Source organism: Ylistrum balloti, unplaced genomic scaffold, assembly GCF_031769215.1.
Source record: "Ylistrum balloti isolate Yb309-2 unplaced genomic scaffold, AGI_CSIRO_Ybal_v1 Utg369650, whole genome shotgun sequence".
Taxonomy (NCBI): domain Eukaryota; kingdom Metazoa; phylum Mollusca; class Bivalvia; order Pectinida; family Pectinidae; genus Ylistrum; species Ylistrum balloti.
Window position 1 is genome coordinate 1,030,836 of NW_026781906.1, and position 24,794 is coordinate 1,055,629.

A 24,794-nucleotide genomic window follows, 5' to 3' on the forward strand; every position below is an offset into this window, starting at 1 on the left:
GAAAAAAAATTCCCAAGAAGCCCAAGGACCTTAAAGGTCACTTGAATTACAATGCTGTCGTTGTAACATGTCATAGAAATAATCTTGTTAATAAAATATAACTTAAAATACATTGTACAAGATAAAAACTGCAGAACATTTACTGCTGTAACGTGCTTAGGCATCTAACCTACATAAATCAGGTAAAAAACCCAAAACATTTCTTATGATACAGTCCAACACGATATATCGGTAAGTTATAACCTAAAGTGTCCATATTGGACAGTCTGGATGTTTGTTTTGACATTAATCGCCTGAGGTATTTGGAGGTAGCCAGTCCCACAGTGTGTATCAAATATGTAAGATTCATAATAAAGTCCTATCTAAATAAGAAAAATAAATAGAGTATGAGTGATATACTTTATTGGACACAAAATCTTAACAAAGGGCAATAATTTTGTAATTAAGGAGTTTGGGCCCTGAGTTTGGCATCGATATATGTGTACCTACCATCCACTTTGAAATCCAAGGTGCCAATAAGGCCCGAACTTCCAGGTACGCGTCTGATTCTACACTGATACTCTCCGTCATCCTCTTTGCTGACGACCTTCTGAAACCTCACAGTGGTTTCATTGACTACAGTCAGAAATGCTGGATCCATCTCCTTACCATCTTTAGTGATATACAGATCTGATGCGCTTACCAACGTGGAGGAATTGTCCAAGGAACAAGTCAAGTTACTTGTGTCATTTGTATAGTAAAAAGGGTAATCTGGCGAAAAACCTAAAAAAAATTTTTTTTTAAATAACACAGAAGAATATTAACAGAATAAAACCTTAACCACTAGGATTTATATGCCTGTATCAGTCAACATGTCAGTTAAATTGCTGATAAAATCTAAATAATGAAGTTAATATTGAACCAGAATAATTGAAATATGTTGATGTAGCCTGTGATCCTAAACCTAAAAATCATGTTGATGCAACTGTGATCCTGAACCACTATGTCATACAGGTGACTCTATCTACCCTAAAGTCTCAATATGTTATACAGGTGACTCTATCTACCCTAATGTCTCAGTATGTTATACAGGTGACTCTATGTACCCTAAAGTCTTAGTATGTCATACAGGTGACTCTATGTACCCTAAAGTCTTAGTATGTTATACAGGTGACTCTATGTACCCTAAAGTCTTAGTATGTTATACAGGTGACTCTATGTACCCTAATGTCTCAGTATGTTATACAGGTGACTCTATGTACCCTAAAGTCTCAGTATGTTATACAGGTGACTCTATGTACCCTAATGTCTCAGTATGTTATACAGGTGACTTTATCTACCCTAAAGTCTCAATATGTTATACAGGTGACTCTATGTACCCTAATGTCTCAGTATGTTATACAGGTGACTCTTTGTACCCTAATGTCTCAGTATGTTATATAGGTGACTCTATGTACCCTAATGTCTCAGTATGTTATACAGGTGACTCTTTGTACCCTAATGTCTCAATATGTTATACAGGTGACTCTATGTACCCTAAAATCTCAGTATGTTATACAGGTGACACTATGTACCCAAAAGTCTCAATATGTTATACAGGTGACTCTATCTACCCTAAAGTCTTAGTATGTCATACAGGTGACTCTATGTACCCTTAAGTCTCAGTATGTCATACAGGTGACTCTGTACCCTAAAGTCTCAGTATGTTATACAGGTGACTCTACCTACTCTAAAGTCTCAGTATGTCATACAGGTGACTCTTTGTACCCTAATGTCTCAGTATGTCATACAGGTGACTCTATGTACCCTAAAGTCTTAGTATGTCATACAGGTGACTCTATGTACCCTTAAGTCTCAGTATGTCATACAGGTGACTCTGTACCCTAAAGTCTCAGTATGTCATACAGGTGACTCTTTGTACCCTAATGTCTCAGTATGTCATACAGGTGACTATATGTACCCTAAAGTCTTAGTATGTCATACAGGTGACTCATGTACCCTTAAGTCTCAGTATGTTATACAGGTGACTCTTTGTACCCAAAAGTCTCAGTATGTTATACAGGTGACTCTTTGTATCCTAAAGTCTCAATATGTCATACAGGTGACTCTATCTACCCTAAAGTCTCAGTATGTCATACAGGTGACTATGTACCCAAAAGTCTCAATATGTCATACAGGTGACTCTTTGTACCCTAAAGTCTCAGTATGTTATACAGGTGACTCTATGTACCCTTAAGTCTCAGTATGTTATACAGGTGACTCTATCTACCCTAAAGTCTCAATATATCATACAGGTGACACTATGTACCCAAAAGTCTCAATATGTTATACAGGTGACTCTATGTACCCTAAAATCTCAGTATGTTATACAGGTGACACTATGTACCCAAAAGTCTCAATATATCATACAGGTGACACTATGTACCCAAAAGTCTCAATATGTTATACAGGTGACTCTATCTACCCTAAAGTCTTAGTATGTCATACAGGTGACTCTATGTACCCTTAAGTCTCAGTATGTTATACAGGTGACTCTACCTACTCTAAAGTCTCAGTATGTTATACAGGTGACTCTACCTACTCTAAAGTCTCAGTATGTCATACAGGTGACTCTTTGTACCCTAATGTCTCAGTATGTCATACAGGTGACTCTATCTACCCTAAAGTCTTAGTATGTCATACAGGTGACTCTATGTACCCTTAAGTCTCAGTATGTCATACAGGTGACTCTATGTACCCTAAAGTCTTAGTATGTCATACAGGTGACTCTTTGTACCCTAATGTCTCAGTATGTTATATAGGTGACTCTATCTACCCTAAAGTCTCAGTATGTCATACAGGTGACTCTATGTACCCTAAAGTCTCAGTATGTCATACAGGTGACTCTATGTACCCTTAAGTCTCAGTATGTCATACAGGTGACTCTGTACCCTAAAGTCTCAGTATGTTATACAGGTGACTCTAGCTATCATTTAGTGCAGGAGCCATTCACTTTTTTATGCATCTATAATTTTGCCTTTCTGTAAGTCCTTTATTAGAAATTAACATCTTTATATGCAACTTCATTAATTTGTAAAGGGTAAATCAATTAAAATCACTTACTTCCACACTGACAGCACAGCATGCATGCAGAGGAAAACCACATCAGCTGGCCAAGGTACAAGAAAAGACAGATGGTCTTCATACTGTCAGATACAGTAAAAAACTACTGTCAAACTGGTCAGTCAAACCCTACAAAAATTGTTAAAGGTACAAATTAAGGTATGTTTTATAACTACAGTAACCATGATTACAGAATGGTTACCATGATTACAAAATCAGGATTTCAGATGAAATAAATAGTAACCACTTTGTAAAATTCATATGCAAATATAAATCAGTGACTGTTTCAAGTAAATCTATAGATATATCAGTTATAAAAGTGTAAAATATCAACAATTCACCTTAAACTATACTCAACAAAAAAAGAAAGGTTAACATGTTTCCTTGGCGAATACCTGTAAATGAGTGAAAACAAAATGACGTTTGTGCAATATTATAAAATGGTAATGTTTTACATTACAAAATCCAAGGGGGTTACCAAAATCATTCAAGCGTGAAAGTCTGTATTAGCGAAAGAGCTGCACGAGGTTTTCTGCGACTAACTTGTATCTTCGCTTGAATTTCATAAACATTCAAACTGACAACTGTTTCTTAGATCCTTAGGACTTAGAAATCACCGAATCTTGCTATCTATCAACTTTATCATTATGCCCCAAATGTCACAAGTACAGAGAGAAAGGGCTGTAGGCATGATCCAGCCTGGGGAGTCTCGCCGTCGAGTTGCACGGCATTTTGGTTGCAGTGTTAAGACAATTTGCCAGTTGGTAAGTCGTTTAAACCAAACTGGGTCAACATCTGATCGTCCCAGAACCGACCAACCCCGTAAAACGACCGCCAGGGATGGCCGTCGTATACGATTGATACACTTGCGCAATCGATTCGTAACCGCAGTAGAGACTACAAGGACATTGTTTGGACGTCGTGTGACTCCCCAAACAGTCCGCAACAGGTTGAGGGCCTACCAATTGAAAGCGCGGCGTCCCTACACTGGACCCAATTTGTTGCGACGTCACCGTAATAATCAGCGTAACTGGATCCATGTTCACTGTCGTTGGGCCTTACGACAATGGAACATTGTTCTGTTTTCAGATGAGTCCAGGTTTTGTCTGCAACACGGTGACGGAAGGCGCAGAGTGCGGAGGCGCTTTGGCGGCGGAAGTGTAATGGTTTGGGGTGGTATTTGTGGGGGGACTCGTACCAGGGTTGTTGTGTTAAATGGCAATTTATTCGGCATTCAATATCGGGACAAAATTTTAAGACCAGTGGTTCTGCCATTCTTAAGATGCCATGGCATTGGCGTCATTTTTCAACAGGATAACGCACCAGCACACACCAGTCGCGTCAGCAGAACTTTCTTAGACTGGCCATCTAAATCACCTGATTTGTCACCGATTGAGCATGTCTTGGACGTTCTTGGGCGACGCGTGAGAGAACGTCAAAATCAGCTGTCAAACTTGCAGGAGCTGGCCCAAGCCTTGATCGCTGAATGGAACAACATCTCTCCTCGAATTATGTGCCGGTTTACGAGTTCCATGCGACAACGCTGCAATGCTGTTTACTTCGCAAACAGTGGCCATACCCGTTACTAATGGTGTTACCTTTGAAATTGACCCCAACGTCCTTTACAGTCGAATAAAATCAACTGAACGCAAAGTTTTATAATGAACCATGACTGCAGTTTTATCAGAATTGATCAATTACTTTATTCCTACATGATTGGTAAGGATTTATGAAGGGGTTGATTAATTAATCACAGAATAAAGTAGTGTTACCTTTCTTTTTTTGTTTAGTATATATAAATCGTATCAACTTTTCAGACCGAGATTCAGACCATAATAACGATCTGGTTATACTGAGAAACTGCTGGATTGGGGGCTTAAGATTCTCATACTATGTACCAACACCAGCAGTTGAGGATTACATTTACAAAGTTGAAAGGGAGGGTGATGTCATTTCCGGGTATAATCTGTACCAGAAAAGTCATAATCAAAATGGTGGGTGATGTCATTTCAGTGTCACAGATGGAGGGTGATATCATTTCAGTGTCACAGATGGAGGGTGATATCATTTCAGTGTCACAGATGGTGAGTGATATCATTTCAGTGTCACAGATGGAGGGTGATATCATTTCAGTGTCACAGATGGAGAGTGATATCATTTCAGTGTCACAGATGGAGGGTGATATCATTTCAGTGTCACAGATGGTCAGTGATATCATTTCAGTGTCACAGATGGTGAGTGATATCATTTCAGTGTCACAGATGGAGGGCGATATCATTTCAGTGTCACAGATGGTGAGTGATATCATTTCAGTGTCACAGATGGAGGGTGATATCATTTCAGTGTCACAGATGGTGAGTGATATCATTTCAGTGTCACAGATGGAGGGTGATATCATTTCAGTGTCACAGATGGAGGGTGATATCATTTCAGTGTCACAGATGGAGGGTGATATCATTTCAGTGTCACAGATGGAGGGTGATATCATTTCAGTGTCACAGATGGAAAGTGTAAACATTTCATTTGTTATGACTTGGCAATGTGAAAACAATGCCGTAATATCTTAACTATGTGACATCACACTGGACAACATTGCCATAATATCTTAACTATGTGACATCACACTGGACAACATAACACTGAATACTAAAGACATCAACTCAGTGATACTGCCATAATATCTTAACTATGTGACATCACACTGGACAACATAACACTGAATACTAAAGACATCAACTCAGTGATACTGCCATAATATCTTAACTATGTGACATCACACTGGACAACATCACACTGAATACTAAAGACATCAACTCAGTGATACTGCCATAATATCTTAACTATGTGACATCACACTGGACAACATAACACTGAATACTAAAGACATCAACTCAGTGATACTGCCATAATATCTTAACTATGTGACATCACACTGGACAACATCACACTGAATACTAAAGACATCAACTCAGTGATACTGCCATATTATCTTAACTTTGTGACATCACACATAATGACATCACATGAAATATTTTAATGTCATTAGGACACCAACATTGAAAATGTCTCCACAATGGTTAAAAGAAATATTTAAACTTACTCTTTGTGACATTGACCTCAGAAGAACAACCTCTGGCATACAACAGCTCCGTGCAGCAATGAAACACAATCAGAAAATCTCTCCGGATGTGTGATTGGTAAGTGTGTATTAGTGCTATATCCTGGATAATTGTTTCTATGTATGTAAGTAGGTCAGTTTATTTCTTTACACTTAAAGTGAAATGTAAAATGTACAAACATCACAAAGTCCACCTCTGGCTCGATTAAAATCTTTAGAAAAAAAAATGTAAAACGACAGATCAAGAAGTAGGGTGTATCATTTTGTCAATATTTTGTTTTGGCAAATGATCTAGTGCATTGGAAAAACTATCACATGGGCAGCAGAAAAAGGCAAAGACTATATAAAAGCAAATTTGATGAAAAACATTTAAACACAAAATTGATAGACATACACCTGTCTTATTCTATTACATCCAAATGCATCATCAAAATATGTGTCCAATCAAAATGATATAATCAAAATACAACACCATCACCCATGCTATTAAATAGTTTAAGAGACAGTGGTTAAAAATCAAGTAGAGGAGCTCTAACAAGGCTTAATACTGTAAACAAAAATAAATACTGTAAACAAAATAAATACTGTAACAAAAATAAATACTGTAAACAAAATAAATACTGTAAACAAAATAAATACTGTAAACAAATTAAATACTGTAAACAAAATAAATACTGTAACAAAAATAAATACTGTAAACACTGTAAACAAAATAAACACTGTAAACAAAATAAATACTGTAAACACTGTAAACAAAATAAATACTGTAAACAAAATAAATACTGTAAACAAATTAAATACTGTAAACACTGTAACAAAAATAAATACTGTAACAAAAATAAATACTGTAACAAAAATAAATACTGTAAACAAAATAAATACTGTAAACAAAATAAATACTGTAAACACTGTAAACAAAATAAACACTGTCAACAAAATAAATACTGTAAACACTGTAAACAAAATAAACACTGTAAACAAAATAAACACTGTAAACAAAATAAACACTGTAAACAAAATAAATACTGTAAACACTGTAAACAAAATAAACACTGTAAACAAAATAAACACTGTAAACAAAATAAACACTGTAAACAAAATAAATACTGTAAACACTGTAAACAAAATAAACACTGTAAACAAAATAAATACTGTAAACAAAATAAATACTGTAAAACAAAAATAAATACTGTAAACAAAATAAATACTGTAACAAAAATAAACACTGTAAACAAAATAAACACTGTAAACAAAATAAATACTGTAAACAAAATAAATACTGTAACAAAAATAAATACTGTAAACAAAATAAATACTGTAAACACTGTAAACAAAATAAACACTGTAAACAAAATAAATACTGTAACAAAAATAAACAAAAAAAACCTGAAGTAATAAGTCAAGTTAAACTGTGGTGAGTACCCTTCGAGGTAAAGTATATTGCCAGGCACTTGCTAAAATAGGAAAAGAGAAGGAATCTCTCGACAAGAAGATTAAAATGCGGAGAAAAAGTAAGCTCTCCAAAAAACAGCTTTATTGGACACAAAATTTAATCAAAGGGCAATAACTCTGTTATTAAGAAATTGCAGGCCCTGAGTTTGGTATACTGCACATTCTCTTAGTATGACCAATGTATACACCAAGTTTCAATAACTCCTAAATTATGCAAAACTGTATGTAAAGTCAGGCCCTATATCTGTGCGTAGGCAATCTTTGAATGCTTCCAAGCAAAACGAGTCTAATATTTGCTATTTTGTTTTTTTGAATTATATCAATAAAATAAAGGATTGTCTCTGTATAATTCATTTGAAAACTTTTAGAAACTATCGGATGTTTCACCGATGATCTTGATACATTGCCCGCTGTTGTCTGTTATATCAACACACTTTGGTCTACGTAACAGTTACCACTTCAGAAGAAAAGGTGCAGCTGATAGTTCAGAACGGCTTATGTGTGGATCTAATAAAACAAAAATGCTAAAAACTGGCCTTGCTGCTTATAACCCACAAAATACAGTACATATTGCAGTTGTTAAATGAAAGACTCCCAGAAAGCTAGAAAGAAATTGACTAAAACTGGGGAAGTTAAGGTCGCGTGGACCTGGTCAGTCGACTGCTACATCGCTCCTGTGAAATAGTAATTTCTTTTATTTTTACAGTCGATGTTGAGATCCAATTCTTCGACATGATCTAGATAAAAGTGTAATCTAGACGTGTGTGTAAGGATTTTGAGTTTCATTCAGCGGAAAATGTATAGTTTGTGATAAACAGTTTTGGACATGGATTGAGCCCCTCGACTGACCACTACTCAGCACTAGCCTTTATACGTATAATGCATACCTGACTGAACCTTTGTGTTGGCAGACTTAGCACACTCTATTCAAAATTTTATGGTTACATATACATACCCTTGTATTCTCTGATATCTCAACCAGCAAGTAGTAATCAGTCTCATGGTCAGAGTGTGTCCAGCCAAAGGACCAGTGGTATTGGAGCAAATTTGAACCTATCAGTGAAATCTACAGATGATCGACTTGATGAAATTTCTTTCATGCTAAAGTCGGTGGTAACAGAAGATGTTTTAGACAAAAAACTTGAAAAACTTTGTCTTGATATTCAGATGGAACATGCCGAATGTATTGAGGAGTTCCTGAACAGAGTATTGGATCTGGAGAGAGACAATGAAGATTTGAGACTGACAGTGGCGAGACTTGAGGAAGAGTGTGATAATGCGAAGGACCGACAAACAGAGATTTTAGGAAGATTCTAGAGCAGCAGGGACGCAAGAATTTCATCAGGATATTGGGACTGAGCGACCCCAGAGAGAAAGAATCTGTCGAGGATTGTATATAGGTGGTTGTAGGTTTCGCGCGCGAGACTTTCAAGGTGCAAGTTCAGTAGTCTGACATTGATATCGCACATAGGCTGGGTAAAGTGGACGAAAATAACCCCAGGATCATTATTGTGAAATTCACCCATTGTCGCAAGAAACAGAAGATTATTTGCATGAGACGGAATTTAAAGAACACTCGATATGTGATATTTAAAGACTTGACACATTTTAATCAGCAAAGACTGAAGGAAGTTTATAAGTTGGGATGTGTGAAGAGTTCGTACAGCGCTGATGGAAAAATCCTTGCAATCCTCAACAACAGGAAAAAGCGCAGACTTTTGATATGCCAATTGAGGGGAATTTTTTGTTGAATAATTCCAACTTTAAGAGGTTGATGTAAGAGAACATATGATCAGTTTTGGAGACTACGCCAGTTTTAACTGGTACAGATCTGTTTTTTCTTGACAGTGTGTTGGATTTTCATATATATGTGATATGTGTGTGTGTATATTATGTGATCAGTGATGTGATATCTTCCGTGTTAAGAAATGGATTTCACTAAACAGGCTTTCTAAATCTAAGGTAAGGAAAATATATATAATCTATTCTAACAATTCTCGTTCCTTATTGCTCATTAACAGTTATTTTAATTATATTTATACTCTTAATCAGACCTTGATTCCAACATATTTATGATATTTACTCATTCTATTATAATACGGGCATTTTTTCCACATATCTATACAATATAGAACATTGGTTTTCGAGTAATGAAATGATTTCCCTGCCCGTTACTGAACGATAGCTATATATTTTATGCTGTCCTAATCCAAAATACACAACTATTTTGTCGGAATTGAGCTTTTTATAAATCTATGAAATATATACTCTTTCTATTTGATCTGGGCCTTGGTGGTTTTATTCTTGTCACCTTCTGGTATTAGAATCTATATGTAGTTTCTGGTTCTCTACTTCTGGTTGTGCTGACTGCCTTTCGATGAAAACTGTTTTGTTCGCGCTGTATGTTTATAGTCAGGTGTAGTTATTAAGTAAGTTTGTGGAAGTGCTGTGTGGTGGGTCTGCTTTGTAATGACCTATATGATGATTTTAACTCGGCTTCTCCTTCTCTGTATCTTTTCTTCTGTATATCTTCTGGGAGGTTGCCTCATGCACTTACCGTTTTGTAATTGTTTCAAAAAGATAATGGTGACATGATTACAAACCAGGGGGATATTTTAAATGAAGTTAGATTATTCTATGAAAATTTATACAGAGTAGAGGAGTTGATGCTGTCGATTTAAATCATCATCTTCAGGGTTGTGGAGTACCAAAATTAAGTATCACAGAGTCCAAGAAGGATCAACATAGAAGAGGCAGGTAAAGTTTTGAAAGATATGAACAATAATAAGAGTACCAGAGCAGATGGTTTCACCCCTGAATTTTTTAAGACCTTTTGGAAATCTATAGGAGTTTTTGTTGTACGTTCAATAAATTATGGTTTTTCTGTTGGTCAGCTTTCTATCACTCAGAGACATGGCATAATAACCTGTATTCCAAAGGGAGATAATCCACGCCATTTCTTAAAAAACTGGAGACCTATCTTTTTGTTGAACATTTCCTATAAAATAGCTTCTGGAATAATTTCTCATAGGATAAAATCAGTTCTAGGAAAGCTTATAAATGAGGATCAGACAGGTTTCTTATCTGGGCGCTACTCTTTATGACATAATGGCTTATGTTGAAGATTTAGATATTCCAGGAATGCTGCTTATGGGATTTCATTGATAAAGTTCTTGATAATTTCAATTTTGGGTGGGATATTAGCAAATGGGTAAAAAATTTGCATACTAATATTTACTCCTCAATTAATCAGGGAGGTAATATTTCTGCCTCTGTTGACATCCATCGCAGTTGTCGTCAAGGCGCCCCTATCACCCCATTCATTTTTATTTTGTGCGTTGAAATTTTAGCAGCAAAAATCAGGAAGAATAACAATATACATGGTATACAAATTAATAATGTATCTATTCTTAATATACAGTATGCAGATGACACTGGTCTTATACTTGATGGCTCAGAGAACTCACTCAAGGAATCAATTACTGAACTATTTTTTTTTTGCTAGAATGTCGGTAAATTTATTTAATTTCTACAAAATTAGTACTATTTTTGTTTAATAATGATTATAATCCTCCCAATTCTCTCTCTCTCTCTCTTCTCTATCTCTCTCTTTTTGTTTAGGATGCACAGTTTTTTTTATGTATATAAATGCATTCATGAGTGAGTATATATGTGTGAGGAAATATCTTTGATAAGTGTAAGTGATATGATTTTGTATTTGTGTGAGTGAGTATTTTGTTAAGTACATGTAAGTTTGCTATGTGGGTGTAAGTGGGTGTGAATGTTGATGTGTGAGTTTGTGTGCATGTGTAAGACATATTCAAGTCATAGCACACAAGTGTGAGAGTGTGTGTGTATGTTTTGTGTGGATTCTCTTGTATATTGTGTAATATGTAAAAACTTGTCAAAAAATAAACTACAAAAAAAAAGAAACTGACTAAAACCTGTGGTAGAATATCCCTGGGCCAGATTGGTGTACCCGCAGCATTTTGCTGCATCTTGCTTAAAAATACTTTACAATAATTAAAACTTAAAAAGCAAATCCTTGCTAAAATTGGTCTTGTCATGTTGAAGTAGACAATAGGTGGGGTTTCATATTTTTCAGAATAATATTTTAACATCATGTTGGAGATTACTATTTAGGCAGTTTTGAATTTGTGTCTACATTCCAAAAACTAGCTTTACACAAAGTGAAATTTCCTTAGTGTTTAGACTAGGCCATGTTGTGAAGGTGTTCTGGAATTTGCTGAAATGAAAGTTATTTGTTACCATGACAGTGTTTTTAATTCTAAGACAGATGTTCAGAAATAAATTCCTCCTTTATACATCAAGTTGTAGTGTTAAGTTGGAACTAGTAGTATTATTCCTTTTTAAGAATTTTTGAGTTGGTCACCATGACAGTCATATGTCAGAAATCAGGGGGAATTTTTGGTTTACACAATGCTTGTTTTTCTAGTCTACTCTTCATGTAATCGTTATGTAGTTTGTCAATATATATGTACATGGAAGTGTGTATTTTTTAAAATCAAACTGATATACCCAAGACCTGAACAAGGTCTGGTAAAATGTGTCAAAGTCCAAATCCAGTTGTCTTTTCAATATACTGTACCAAGAGGACTCCCGAGGATATCTCCCCACCCAGGTCTACAGCTGACTGCGACAAATGTGCGGTCCTAAAACGGTTTTGTTTCATTAACTTTCACACTCGCATGCTTTCCCCACAACTTTCACCCTAATTAACATATAACTAAATAATAACACCAAATATGGACAAGACAGGATGTACACAGGACGTGCACACAGGACCAACCTGGCATAGGCACAACACATGAATACACTAAAAATGGAAACAGCTGTTTTCCCATTCCACTACACATAACAATACACAACTTGAAATGAATATATATGTACCTGTCACATATCTCAAAACATGACATAAATTTCAGAAAAAATGCAGATTAACTGTTTCCTGCTACCTAAATACAATAAGGTTTAATATACAGTACTGACCACACGATTGAAGAGAGGTGTTAGATTATTATGCAGGCTTACGAGAGTAGAATAGCGGCGATTGAATTGGAATTGGAGAGCAAATGTGATGAAGCAAAAGTCCAGGAAATTGTTAAAAAGGAAATTGGACCTAAAAAAAACATTGGATTGGCTGTAGGGAAAGGAGTTCAGAGAAAAGAGATCATTGGCCATGATGAAGATGTGGAGGGTATCACCATGGAGACAGTAATAACAGAGATGAATGAGAGGAAATCAAGAGAAAACAACATTGTAATCCACAGGGTAGAAGAAGCCAAAATAGATGACAAAAGTCAGAGGAAACAAGAAGATACTGAAACAATTAAAAGAATTCTTAGATCATGCAAGGTTACAGAGGAGGTGAACATCTCAAAGGTTATCAGACTGGGAAAATTCAAGGAAACACAGAGAGAAACGAGTGAAAATACTGCTAGGGAGAAAAGTGGTGGGAGGCCCATATTGGTAACCTTCACCAAAAACGAAACAAAAGCCGAGCTGTTCAGAAACATCAGGCATTTACACACAGCAGAGGAATTCAAAAACATACAAATTTCAAATGACCAGACTAAAACTGAGAGAGACCAAGAGAGACAGCTGAGAGAAGAAGCTAGAAGGATGGAGTCACAGTCGTCGGGGGAAGTAAGGTTCAGGGTATGGGGTCCACCATGGGCAAGGAGAGTGGTGAAAGTACTTCCTTCAAAAGGAAGTGCAAAGTAGATATGGATGGAAACGAAACAAATGTATATAGTGTAAATATGTTAGAAAATAATGTTTTAAGCCCAAGTAATGTTGCAGATGATGTTAACAATTCATCCCGGAGGTTTTGAGGGACCAGCAAAGAATATGCACTACAATATAAATAAATCTGAATTGGAGCTGCCAAACTACCGAGTTATTTCCTAGTGACTTCCCGGGAAATAGAAGAAGAGGTCTTATTGTTTATGTTACAAAAAGATTGAGTGCAGAAGAAATGCAATTTGAAACAGAGTGTGTGGATAAAAATATTATTAAACAAGGAAGATACAATGTTATTTGTATGTGTTTACAAAAGCCCTTCATCCAGCGAGGATAATCTAGAGGCACTGAATATGTTGTTGAATAAAGTTTGTGACTGCAGCTTTACAAATACGGTTATAACTGGAGATTTCAACTTCCCAGATATTGATTGGAGTGCATGGAGTACAAAGGAAGCGAATAGTGCAAACTTTCTGGAATGTAGCAGGGATAACTTTTTATACCAAGTTGTGAATAAAAACACCAGGCATGGGCAAGAATCTTCATTGTTAGACCTGCTGTTGGTGAATGACATTGACAATATTGGTACAATTGAATATCTGGACCCTGTAGGATCCAGTGATCACTGTGTCATTAGGTTTGAATACAACTGCTTCTTCAATCAAGATCAAACCACTCAGGAAAGATTGGACTACTACAGGGGAGACTATGGCACCATGCTGGAGGAACTTAACATTGACTGGGATCAAGAATTTAATGATACTTTGCAAATGTGGGACATATTCCTAGATAAGTTATCATCGGCAATTGAGAAACACCTTCCAAGGAGCATGCCAAAAACTACTAAGGGTTCTTTTCCACTTTCACAGGATACAGTAAAGAGCATAAAAAGGAAACACAGACTGTGGGAGAGATATATGGAGGACCGCAGTAAAGAACAAGAGGCCCATGGACCTTAACAGCCATCTGACATAAAATACAAGATCTCAAATTTTGAACTTATTTCACCTGAATTTAAGAATCAAGGGCACTAAGCCACCACCTTGAAAGTGGGTTAAGGTTATTCATTCCAACAAACTTCGTAAACCTTCATCCCAGCATGCTACAGGCCAAATATCATCACCCTGGGTGTTCTGGTTATTCATAAGATGTTTCTTCCAGTTTTTATACAAAGTTGACCCCTGTGACCTTGAAAAGGGATCAAGGTCATTTGTTTCAACTAAGAAGATTTTCCGGAACAGAGACTTTGGTTAGAAGGCTGACAAATCTTCTGGATGTCAGATCATTGAGGCAAGGAATGTTTCTGGGGTTTAAATAAGCGCACCCATCTTCTTTTCCATACAAAAGTATGGGGTGCGGTTATAGCAGCATGTGTGGCAATTAGGTCGAATATGGCATGTTGTGTATAGGTTATATAAGCCTTGAACAGCTGTGTATACCTAAACGGTCTTAGGTGCCAAATTTAACCAACTTTGGTCAGGATCACGTCACGATTATTTCATGTAAATTTAAGCTCAATGTCACAAGTAGAACTTGAGAAGAAGTTGAAAATGTATTTTCAATGTATTTTAAAAAATGGCAGCCATTGCGGCCATGTTGGATTTTGGACTGACCTGAAATTAACAAACTTTGGTCAGTGCCATGTCATGATCATTTCATGCAAGTTTTGGCTTAATCGTACTGGTGGGACTTGAGAAGAAGACAAAAATGTGTTTTGCCATGGATTTCAGGCCAACCCGAAATTAACAAACTTTGGTCAGGACCATGACACGATCATTTCAGGTAAGTTTCAGCTCAATGTCACAGGTAGAACTTGAGAAGAAATTAAAAATGTGTTTTCAATGTATTTTCAAAATGGCGACCATCTTGGATTTCGGACCGAAACGAAATTAACAACTTTGGTCATGACCATGTCACGATCATTTCAGGTAAGTTTCAGCTCAATGAGACATGTAGAACTTGAGAAGAAGTTGAAAATGTAAATTGTTTATGATGGATGCCAGGTGACGAACAACGGACAACGCCGAACAAAAGGTGATCGCAATAGGTCGTCAGACCCTTCGGGTCATATGACCTAAAAACACAGGGAATACTGTAAAGCGAGTAACAAGGTAAAGCAGTTGATAAGGAAGGAACGGAAAGACAAAGAAAGGCAAGTGGCGGAATCCGCCAAGGCAAATAGTAAAAACTTCTGGTAATATGTAAACTTCAAAAGAAAATAAAGGAGTGGAGTTTCAGAGCTTCATGAGAGGAAAGACACTGGGATTGTCATTGCCAGCAAGGATGAGGATAAGGCAGAAATTTATGGTACTTGCAAACTTTCTCAGTAGTGTCTTCACCTAAGAGGATTGTAATAATCTACCAGCACTGAGAAGTGAAGACATAATACAAGATATAGTAGTTGATATAACAATTAAGGAGGTTAATAATCTACTCAATAAGTTGAATGTTACTAAATCTCCTGGGACTGACAAGTTACATCCAAAGGTGTTGTATGAATTGCGTTCTGTGATAAACAAACCAATTTTGAGGATATATGAAATGTCGTTGAAGACAGGTGACATACCAGAGATATAGAAAGTTGCCACTATCACTGCTATTTTCTAGAAAGGAGACAAAGGTCAGCATCAAACTACAGACCAGTCAGTCTGACAAGTATTCTGTGTAAGATGATGGAAAAGTTAATTAGAACAAGAATGATGGAGCACATGGAAAAAAACAGTTTATTCAGTGATAGACAATTTGGATTTTTAGGAGGGAGGTCAACTGCATTACAACTATTATGTGTATTAGACAAATGGACTGAAGTTCTGGACAGAGGAGGAGTTATGCACACTGTATATATGGACTTCATGAAAGCCTCTGACAAAGTGCCACACCAAAGACTTATTAAGAAGCTCAGAAAGTATAGAATAAATAAGAATCTGTGTGCCTGGTTTGGAAATTTTCTTAAAAATAGGAAACAGTGTGTACAAGTCAATGGAGCACAATCTAAGTGGCATGAAGTAACCAGTGGAATACCCCAAGGATCAGTTCTTTGGCCTGTTTTATTTGTGATGTTTATAGATGACTTACCTGAATGTGTTACATCAGATGTGTTTTTATTTGCGAATGACACAAAAGAATACAGGGCGATTAAGGACGCTGATGACACTTCAATACTTCAGTATGATGTCACAGGGTAAATTGGAGTAAGTGTCTGTAACGTCCTGTTTAATCTGTATTCGTTACTGTCCGTGCATTTACGTGTATGTCCTTATTTGGTGTTACCTGTTAGGTATTGTCAGTGTCTGTCCTTATATGATGTTGTCTTGAGACGTGTACATGTCCAGGTGTGACAGGTGAGGAAGTCGTGCAAGAGTGAGCGTGTAGGGTAACAAAACTAGGGATACCCCTGGTTGCTGGGCAGAATCACAGACTAGCCACGTCGCTCTGGACGTCCTCGGGAGTCCAGGCGCCACATATAGCTACAGTTAAGTGACTGACACTCCCCGACGGTCGGTGTAGTGATGTGATTGAAATCCGAAATCAGGGGTATTAATAAAAAAAGTTCAACACGCAACGAATTCGAGTTGATGGTGTGACATGATCTTGACTAGCTGTACCAATGGAGTGAAAGATGGTTGTTAAAGTTTCATCCAGATAAGCGTTAGGTTTTATCCATCCACAACAAACCTAAGACTATTGAGGAAACTAAGTATAACATGAATATATACGATAGTGGTAGAGAAGTCCTGGATAATGTTGGAAGTGAGAGGGATATTGGGGTAACCATAGACAGGCATCTTACATTTGAGAAGCATATACAAATTCAAGTAAATAAGGCAAATCAGATTGTTGGGCTTATGAGACGTAGCTTTATATATTTAGACAACAGAACATTCTGCTTATTATTTAAATCTCTGGTTAGGCCTTATAAGTTATATGGAATATGTAAGCACTGTCTGGTCACCTTATAAGAAAAAGGATATGGAGGCAGTAGAAAATGTCCAAAGGCGAGCTACAAGGATGCTACCAAATAAGAAAGACATGAGCTATGAACAACATTTAAACGGCTGAAGTTACCAACCCTCAAATTCAGATGAATGTGCGGAGACATGATCGAAGACTTCAAAATTTTGAAAGGAATTTTTGATCCGAAAATTACTTCTGATTTGTTGAAATTAAACATGTCCAGCAGCACAAGAGGAAACTCGTTAAAATTAGTGAAAGAACATTGTACCAGAGACATTAGGAGATACGTGGAACAGTCTTCCTGATCAAGTAGTCTCAGCCAGGACAATAAACCTTTTTCAAGAGCAGAATTGACAAGCTCTGGGAAAACCACCCTCTACGGTTTGACTTCACAGCAAGCTATGGACCAGATACCGGAAGGACGGCAATTCATTACGTGGTGTTTACGAACAATTCTGAGCTGGCTATAGAGGACCAGTTGGTCCTGCAGGCGGAAACAACATAAGCTAACATAAGCTAAGCTACAGTATAAATGTAAAGCATACCATACCGTTCAATATTCTCCCATCTCCATTGTTGGGGATTTCCACGCGTCTGTCTGTAAAGTCCGAGGCTAAACCTAGATATCGTCTAATGAAAGAATGTTGTCGATAAGATCCAGTGTCTACCTTTAAACAGTTCTTCAACCTCAGTTATTCAGCTCACATGGCAACGGTGTCAACGATATAGCCACGATCACAGGAAATAACTTCATTGTGAAGTGAAACGAAAGGGCTGTACAACATACTCGGTGAAAAGCTATATGGACTAAGACTAAAATTTAAAAAAAAAAGTGTCCTATAATAGGACTAAGACCACAATTAAATACTTCCGGGTTCAGTACCCAGGAATGAAGTCCCTAAAAAATGTATGTATATTTGGGAAAAAAATAATATGCCTCTTTGAATTGGATGTTTGCCTATAAATTTGCTGTAGATGTGTTATGGAGATGATAATCTAGCTGTCAGTGTGTAAATCATTCATATTGAACATGTATTTTGTGCTGCAGGATCCGGTGTAAAAAGTCCTGTTTTCACCTTCACCCCTGACCCGGATGTATATAATTGACGTTGGTGACACATGTGGAGGTATATCTCCAGAAAATGCCCAACATGATGGGTTGAAACTTTTACATTTTGCTTCTCAGACGTTGATCTTGGTCAGGTGAAATGGAAATTTGCAGATGAAACTTTGGGACTTAGTTATGAATTTTAATGTTACAATGAAACATATAGTGAAATTAATTGTGGTCTTAGTCCATGTACAAATTACAAGCGTCTCAACGACGGTTAAGGAACGACAACTCTGATAGAAATTGTTACGTAGAATTCGTGCTGATGCTGGAACTGGATTTAGGGGAGAGTTGACCGAGTGTTTAATATGCAGATTTTTGGGGCGATAACGAGGCTGATTGATAGAATGGAAAGTAATTCTGAAAATAAATATCTGATGAGTAAAATATCACCCATTCTGTCAATGATAATATCCACTCTCCAATAAGATAGATTCAATATACGCACATGTGCATGGGTGGTACCTTTCAAAGACGATGTGATTCCGTCAGTACACAGTCCTCATTCTATTTACTCGACCTTCATTTGTAGGACTGATTTGAAATCAAGGTGGCCCACAGGCAGCCATCTTGGATGTCGACAGTAATACAGCACAAGCATATTGTCCATTATCCACCTGTAACTGACTGCTATCTGATAATACTTTGGGATCTTTTTTAAATGATATTTGCTAATAGGTGCTTAATAAAAATATCTTGTGCCATCATTGAGTACATTCAATGAAGACCAGTTCATGAACATTTACAACACCTGTAACAAACAAAAAAAAAATAAACAAATCTTTAAGAACTGAAAACAGATCCTCAAATGGTGGGCGCCATGATCCCTCTGGGATCTCCTGTTTATAATTATTTTGTTTTTCAAACATTTTTGCAATACATTATAAGAATTCAAATGACCTTTCATACACCATTCACATTCCATACATCTCTTCAGTGTCATAATTGATGTTACATGTGCATCTTCATTACCAACAGCATCTTCACCCATACACCACCTCATCATCCTCATCACATATATCCTGATACAATACATCAATCCACCGCATCATCATGTGATATATTTTTCATAACCACCATACAGTCATACACATTGATACATTGTCATCATTATCACCATACACAACATGAAACAAGTTCAGAACAATATCATCATCATTACAAGGCATATGGTTAATGTTATTTCTCCATCATCATCATCATCATACACATCATCATCATCATCACCATCATCATCATCATCATCATCATCATCATCATCATCATCATCATCATCATCATCTTACACATCATCATCATCATCATCATCATCATCATCATACACATCATCATCATCATTATCATCATATCATCATACACCTCATCATACACATCATCATCATCATACACCTCATCATACACATCATCATCATCATCATCATCATCATCATACACATCATCATCATCATCATACACATCATCATCATCATCATCATACACATCATCATCATCATCATCATCAAACAAATCATCATCAACATCACCATCATCATACACATCATCATCATACACATCATCATACACATCATCATCATCATCATCATACACATCATCATCATCATCATACACATCATCATCATACACATCATCATCATCATCATCATCATACACATCATCATACACATCATCATCATACACATCATCATCATCATCATCATACACATCATCACCATCATCATCATCATACACATCATCATCATCATACACATCATCATCATCATCAAACACATCATCATCATCATACACATCATCATCATACACATCATACACATCATCATACACATCATCATCATCATCATCATCAACATCTTCATCATCATACACATCATCATCATACACATCATCATCATCATCATCATCATCATACACATCATCAACATCATACACATCATCATACACATCATCATCATACACATCATCATCATACACATCATACACATCATCATACACATCATCATCATCATCATCATCAACATCTTCATCATCATACACATCATCATCATACACATCATCATACACATCATCATCATCATCATCATCATACACATCATCATCATCATCATACACATCATCATCATACACATCATCATCATACACATCATCATACACATCATCATCATACACATCATCATCATCATCATACACATCATCATCATCATACACATCATCATCATCAAACACATCATCATCATCATACACATCATCATCATACACATCATACACATCATCATACACATCATCATCATCATCAACATCTTCATCATCATACACATCATCATCATCATCATCATACACATCATCAACATCATCATCATCATACACATCATCATCATCATACACATCATCATACACATCATCATCATCATCATCATACACATCATCATCATACACATCATCATCATCATCATCATCATCATACACATCATCATCATACACATCATCATACACATCATCATCATCATACACATCATCATCATAGACATCATCATCATCATACACATCATCATACACATCATCATACACATCATCATCATCATACACATCATCATCATCATCATACACATCATCATCATCATCCACATCATCATACACATCATCATCATACACATCATCATCATACACATCATCATCATACACATCATCATCATCATCAACATCACCATCATACACATCATCATCATACACATCATCATCATCATCCACATCATCATACACATCATCATCATCATACACATCATCATCATACACATCATCATCATCATCATCATCATCATACACACCATCATACACATCATCATCATACACATCATCATACACATCATCATCATCATACACATCATCATCATACACATCATCATCATACACATCATCATCATCATCATCATACACACCATCATACACATCATCATCATACACATCATCACATCATCATCATCATACACATCATCATCATACACATCATCATCATCATACACATCATCATCATCATCATACACATCATCATCATACACATCATCATCATCTTCATACTCATCATCATCATCATCAAGACACTGTGATAAACAACTTAATAAGAGAGATAGGAAAAAAAAACAACTAGAAAACAGAAAGAGAGGGAGGAAGGGAGAGGGAGATTGAGAGAGAGTGAGATGAATGGACAGGAGATCAGACAGCCATTTTAGTAATTAGTATTCTGGCTTCAATTATTAACAATATGGTAAGTTTGCCATCCTTCTTCACAAAACAGACTGATGATCAAGCTGTTATCACTGCTGAATGCCTCTTTGCCAACTTCATCTGTGAACACAACCTGTCCTTCAACACCGCTGACCACTTCACAAAGCTATGTAAGCAGATGTTTCCAGACAGTAAAATTGCACAGAAGTTTCATTGTGGAAGGACCAAGACAACACAGATCATCAAGAGGTCACTTGCCCCGGTCTTGAAAGAAGAGGTTGTAGAGCACTGCCAGAGCCATCCATTTTCACTGAGCTGTGATGAAAGCAATGACCACAACGGTGAGAAGAGTTTAGCCATTCTTGTGCGATACTTCGACAAACTTGCCACAACAAAGTTTCTTGCCCTGCCGATATGTAACATTGGAACTGGACAGAACATCTTTCATCACCTCAATCAGGTCCTGACGGATTACGACATACCATGGAGAAACTGCATCAGCTTCATGTCAGACAACTGCAGTGTGATGACAGGACGTCATAACTCCGTCATCAGTCGCATTCGGGAGGTGCAACCAGATATATTTGACTTGGGGTGTGTGTGCCATTTGGCCAATTTGTGTACTGTGGCAGCTGTTAAAACCATACCATTGCCTGTTGAGGACCTTCTGATCGACATCTTCTACCACTTTCATCATAGTGCCAAGCGCACAGAAGAATATAAGGAATTCCTGGACTTCCTTAATATTGAGCCAGCCAAGATCCTCAAGCACTGTTCAACCAGATGGCTTAGTCTTCAGAGAGCAGTTGAGCGAACTCTCCATCATTGGCCAGCCCTGAAGTCGTACTTCTTATCTCACGAAGATGTGGAGAAGCCTGGACGTGTCAAGAGATGTGCTGACCTGTTGTCTAACTCTGAGATGTTGCTCTACTTCCATTTCCTGCAATTTATTCTCCCCTTCCTTGTGGAATTCAACACCATGTTCCAGGCAGATGACACTCGTCTTCCATACCTGGGAAAGGAGATGCAACAACTCTTGAGGAAGCTGCTTGGAAAGTTTGTCTTGGCGAAGACGATAAGGGAAGCAGAGGATGTGACAGCCGTACCTTACAGAGACACCACTGTTCATCTGAAAGATCCATACCTAGCTGTTGGACTTTGCACTCGGGCTTACCTAAGTGAGCATGATGAAGACACTCAAGGAGTCACAGCAAGGTTCTTCAGCAGTGTGAGGAGATTTTACATAGCAGCTGTGGACAAGATGGTGAAGAAATTCCCATTTCATGACCCAGTCATCAACAAACTTCAGTTTCTTGTGCCTTCCTCACGGGATCATGTAAATCCAGCAGATGTTGTGGAGATAGGGAAGAGATTTCCTTCTGTCATTCAGGATGGTCAACTTGGCACCCTTGAGGAGGAATATAGAGAATTTCAGTTATGCCCGGATGCTGACTTGCCAAAGTGGGAGGATGGGAAAACACCTGTAGACAGTTTCTGGGGAGGGATTGCCAGCTGTAAGACTGCAGTAACCAGGTCCATGCGATTCCCCATTTTATACAAACTGGCCACATCATTGTGTACCCTGCCGAACAGCAACGCTGACTGTGAACGAGTGTTTTCAGTGCTACGGAAGGTACAAACGGACCAAAGATCACTTTTAGACCGGTCAACTTTGTCAGCTTTACTGACCTGCAAGCTGAACAGGGATGAGGACTGCTACAATTATAAGCCATCGACAACGACTTTAGCGACCGCGAAGTCTGCATGTGTTAGCTACAATAAGGAACTGTCATGTTCCCCCTCTATCTTCAGAGATTAGACCGAGTTTCTATGCGATAAAATTAAATTATTTAAATTAGTGACATGTTTCTAATGGTTTGGATGCAAGATTATATTGTGAGGTTGTTGTGATTGGTTTTTTTCTTTATGGAATTGTGTTCAGAGTCAGAGTGAGACCTCTATTTTGATATAATTTATTTCTACAAAAAAGCATCCATTATCAATGCAAGATTTGATTATTAAAAACATAAAAACCAATTGCACTTGTCTGGTTATTTAAAATTTTCCATCAGAAAGAAACAACATTTGATGCAAATAAATCACATTAATTTCTCAATTCTGTTGTAGAAGAATTGATCAAATTTGTTAAATGAAACAAATAGCTAAAACATCAAATGTTGTTATTTCTGTAGGTCTATACTAGAGTGATCTCAAATGCTTTGATTGGAACGTTTACTGTATTTACCCTGCAATAAGCCCAGGAAGCCAGTGTTTAGTGATATTGAACAATATGTGGGGGTGAGCTTGTTGCAGAATGCAGGGATAGTTTATGTAGGGCAGAGAATTTTTAAATCTCTGAAAAAGACATGGATGGGCTTATTATATGGCATGGGCTTATTGCAGGATAAAACAGAACTGGATTATGCAAATTCATGTTGATGTGGTTATTCCTGATAACGCGAAACTGAGCGACCGAGTTGAAAATGTCGTTCACGTACTTTTCTCCCCCATGAGAATTTCAAAAAGTTGGCAAGTATGATGATAACAGAAATTGTCACACTTGGTTAAAATAGTAAAAGTGAAGAAGATGAACTATCTGATAAGTTTTCCCATTTACTCCATTCATTTTTATGTTTCAGCTGTGCACCTTCACCTTTATTACTGGCAATGTGTCTTGGAAAAATGTAATGTTCTTTAATTGTATTAATTAAAGCATATGTACACAAAACTTTATGTAAACATCTTGTTTTGTAAATATAAAACTTAAAAAATAATCAATATTTCATTGTCTGGTCTGTTTATTGTTGAACATCTGTTATTTAAAAATACACCAAGTAGATAGCTTTGTTTATTATACTGAAATGGGATATACAGTGCATCATACAGTGTCTCCACACTTTGCAAAAATTTCTCTGCATTCCCATAAAATATGAATTATAGTCTCTCTTTCTAGGTTACATAAACTACATATTGGGTTATTTATCCTGACTAATTAATTTATCTAAAACTTTAGATTAGCTATACATCCTGAAGCTATTTTATAAACTATATTTAAAAGAGTAATGGGTCACCAGTTTTTTCAAAAATTACCCGGGCTTA

At 36.8% G+C, this 24,794-nt stretch overlaps 2 protein-coding genes across 2 annotated transcripts in view; one reads left to right on the forward strand and one right to left on the reverse strand.

Annotated features, from left to right (window-relative positions):
* Nucleotides 1-18,121, reverse strand: part of LOC132556685 (uncharacterized) — a 64,902-nt gene extending 46,781 nt beyond the window's left edge. Inside the window, exons 1-3 of the mRNA XM_060221122.1 lie at nt 17,919-18,121; nt 3,082-3,210; nt 490-762 (exon numbers count right to left, since the gene is read on the reverse strand). Of these exons, the coding sequence (XP_060077105.1) occupies nt 490-762; nt 3,082-3,163 (355 nt within the window). The 5' untranslated portion in view covers nt 3,164-3,210; nt 17,919-18,121. The remainder of the gene's footprint in view (nt 1-489; nt 763-3,081; nt 3,211-17,918) is intronic.
* A 3,611-nt stretch (nt 18,122-21,732) lies between these two features.
* On the forward strand, nt 21,733-23,514 carry LOC132556695 (zinc finger protein 862-like). Its single transcript, XM_060221132.1, has one exon. It carries the CDS (start codon nt 21,733-21,735, stop codon nt 23,512-23,514), a length of 1,782 nt encoding a protein of 593 aa, XP_060077115.1.
* The last annotated feature ends 1,280 nt before the right edge of the window (nt 23,515-24,794 follow it).

What these genes read in the sequence shown, in the direction of transcription:
- LOC132556695 (XM_060221132.1), top strand. Translation starts at nt 21,733, where the DNA reads ATGGTAAGTTTGCCATCCTTCTTCACAAAACAGACTGATGATCAAGCT.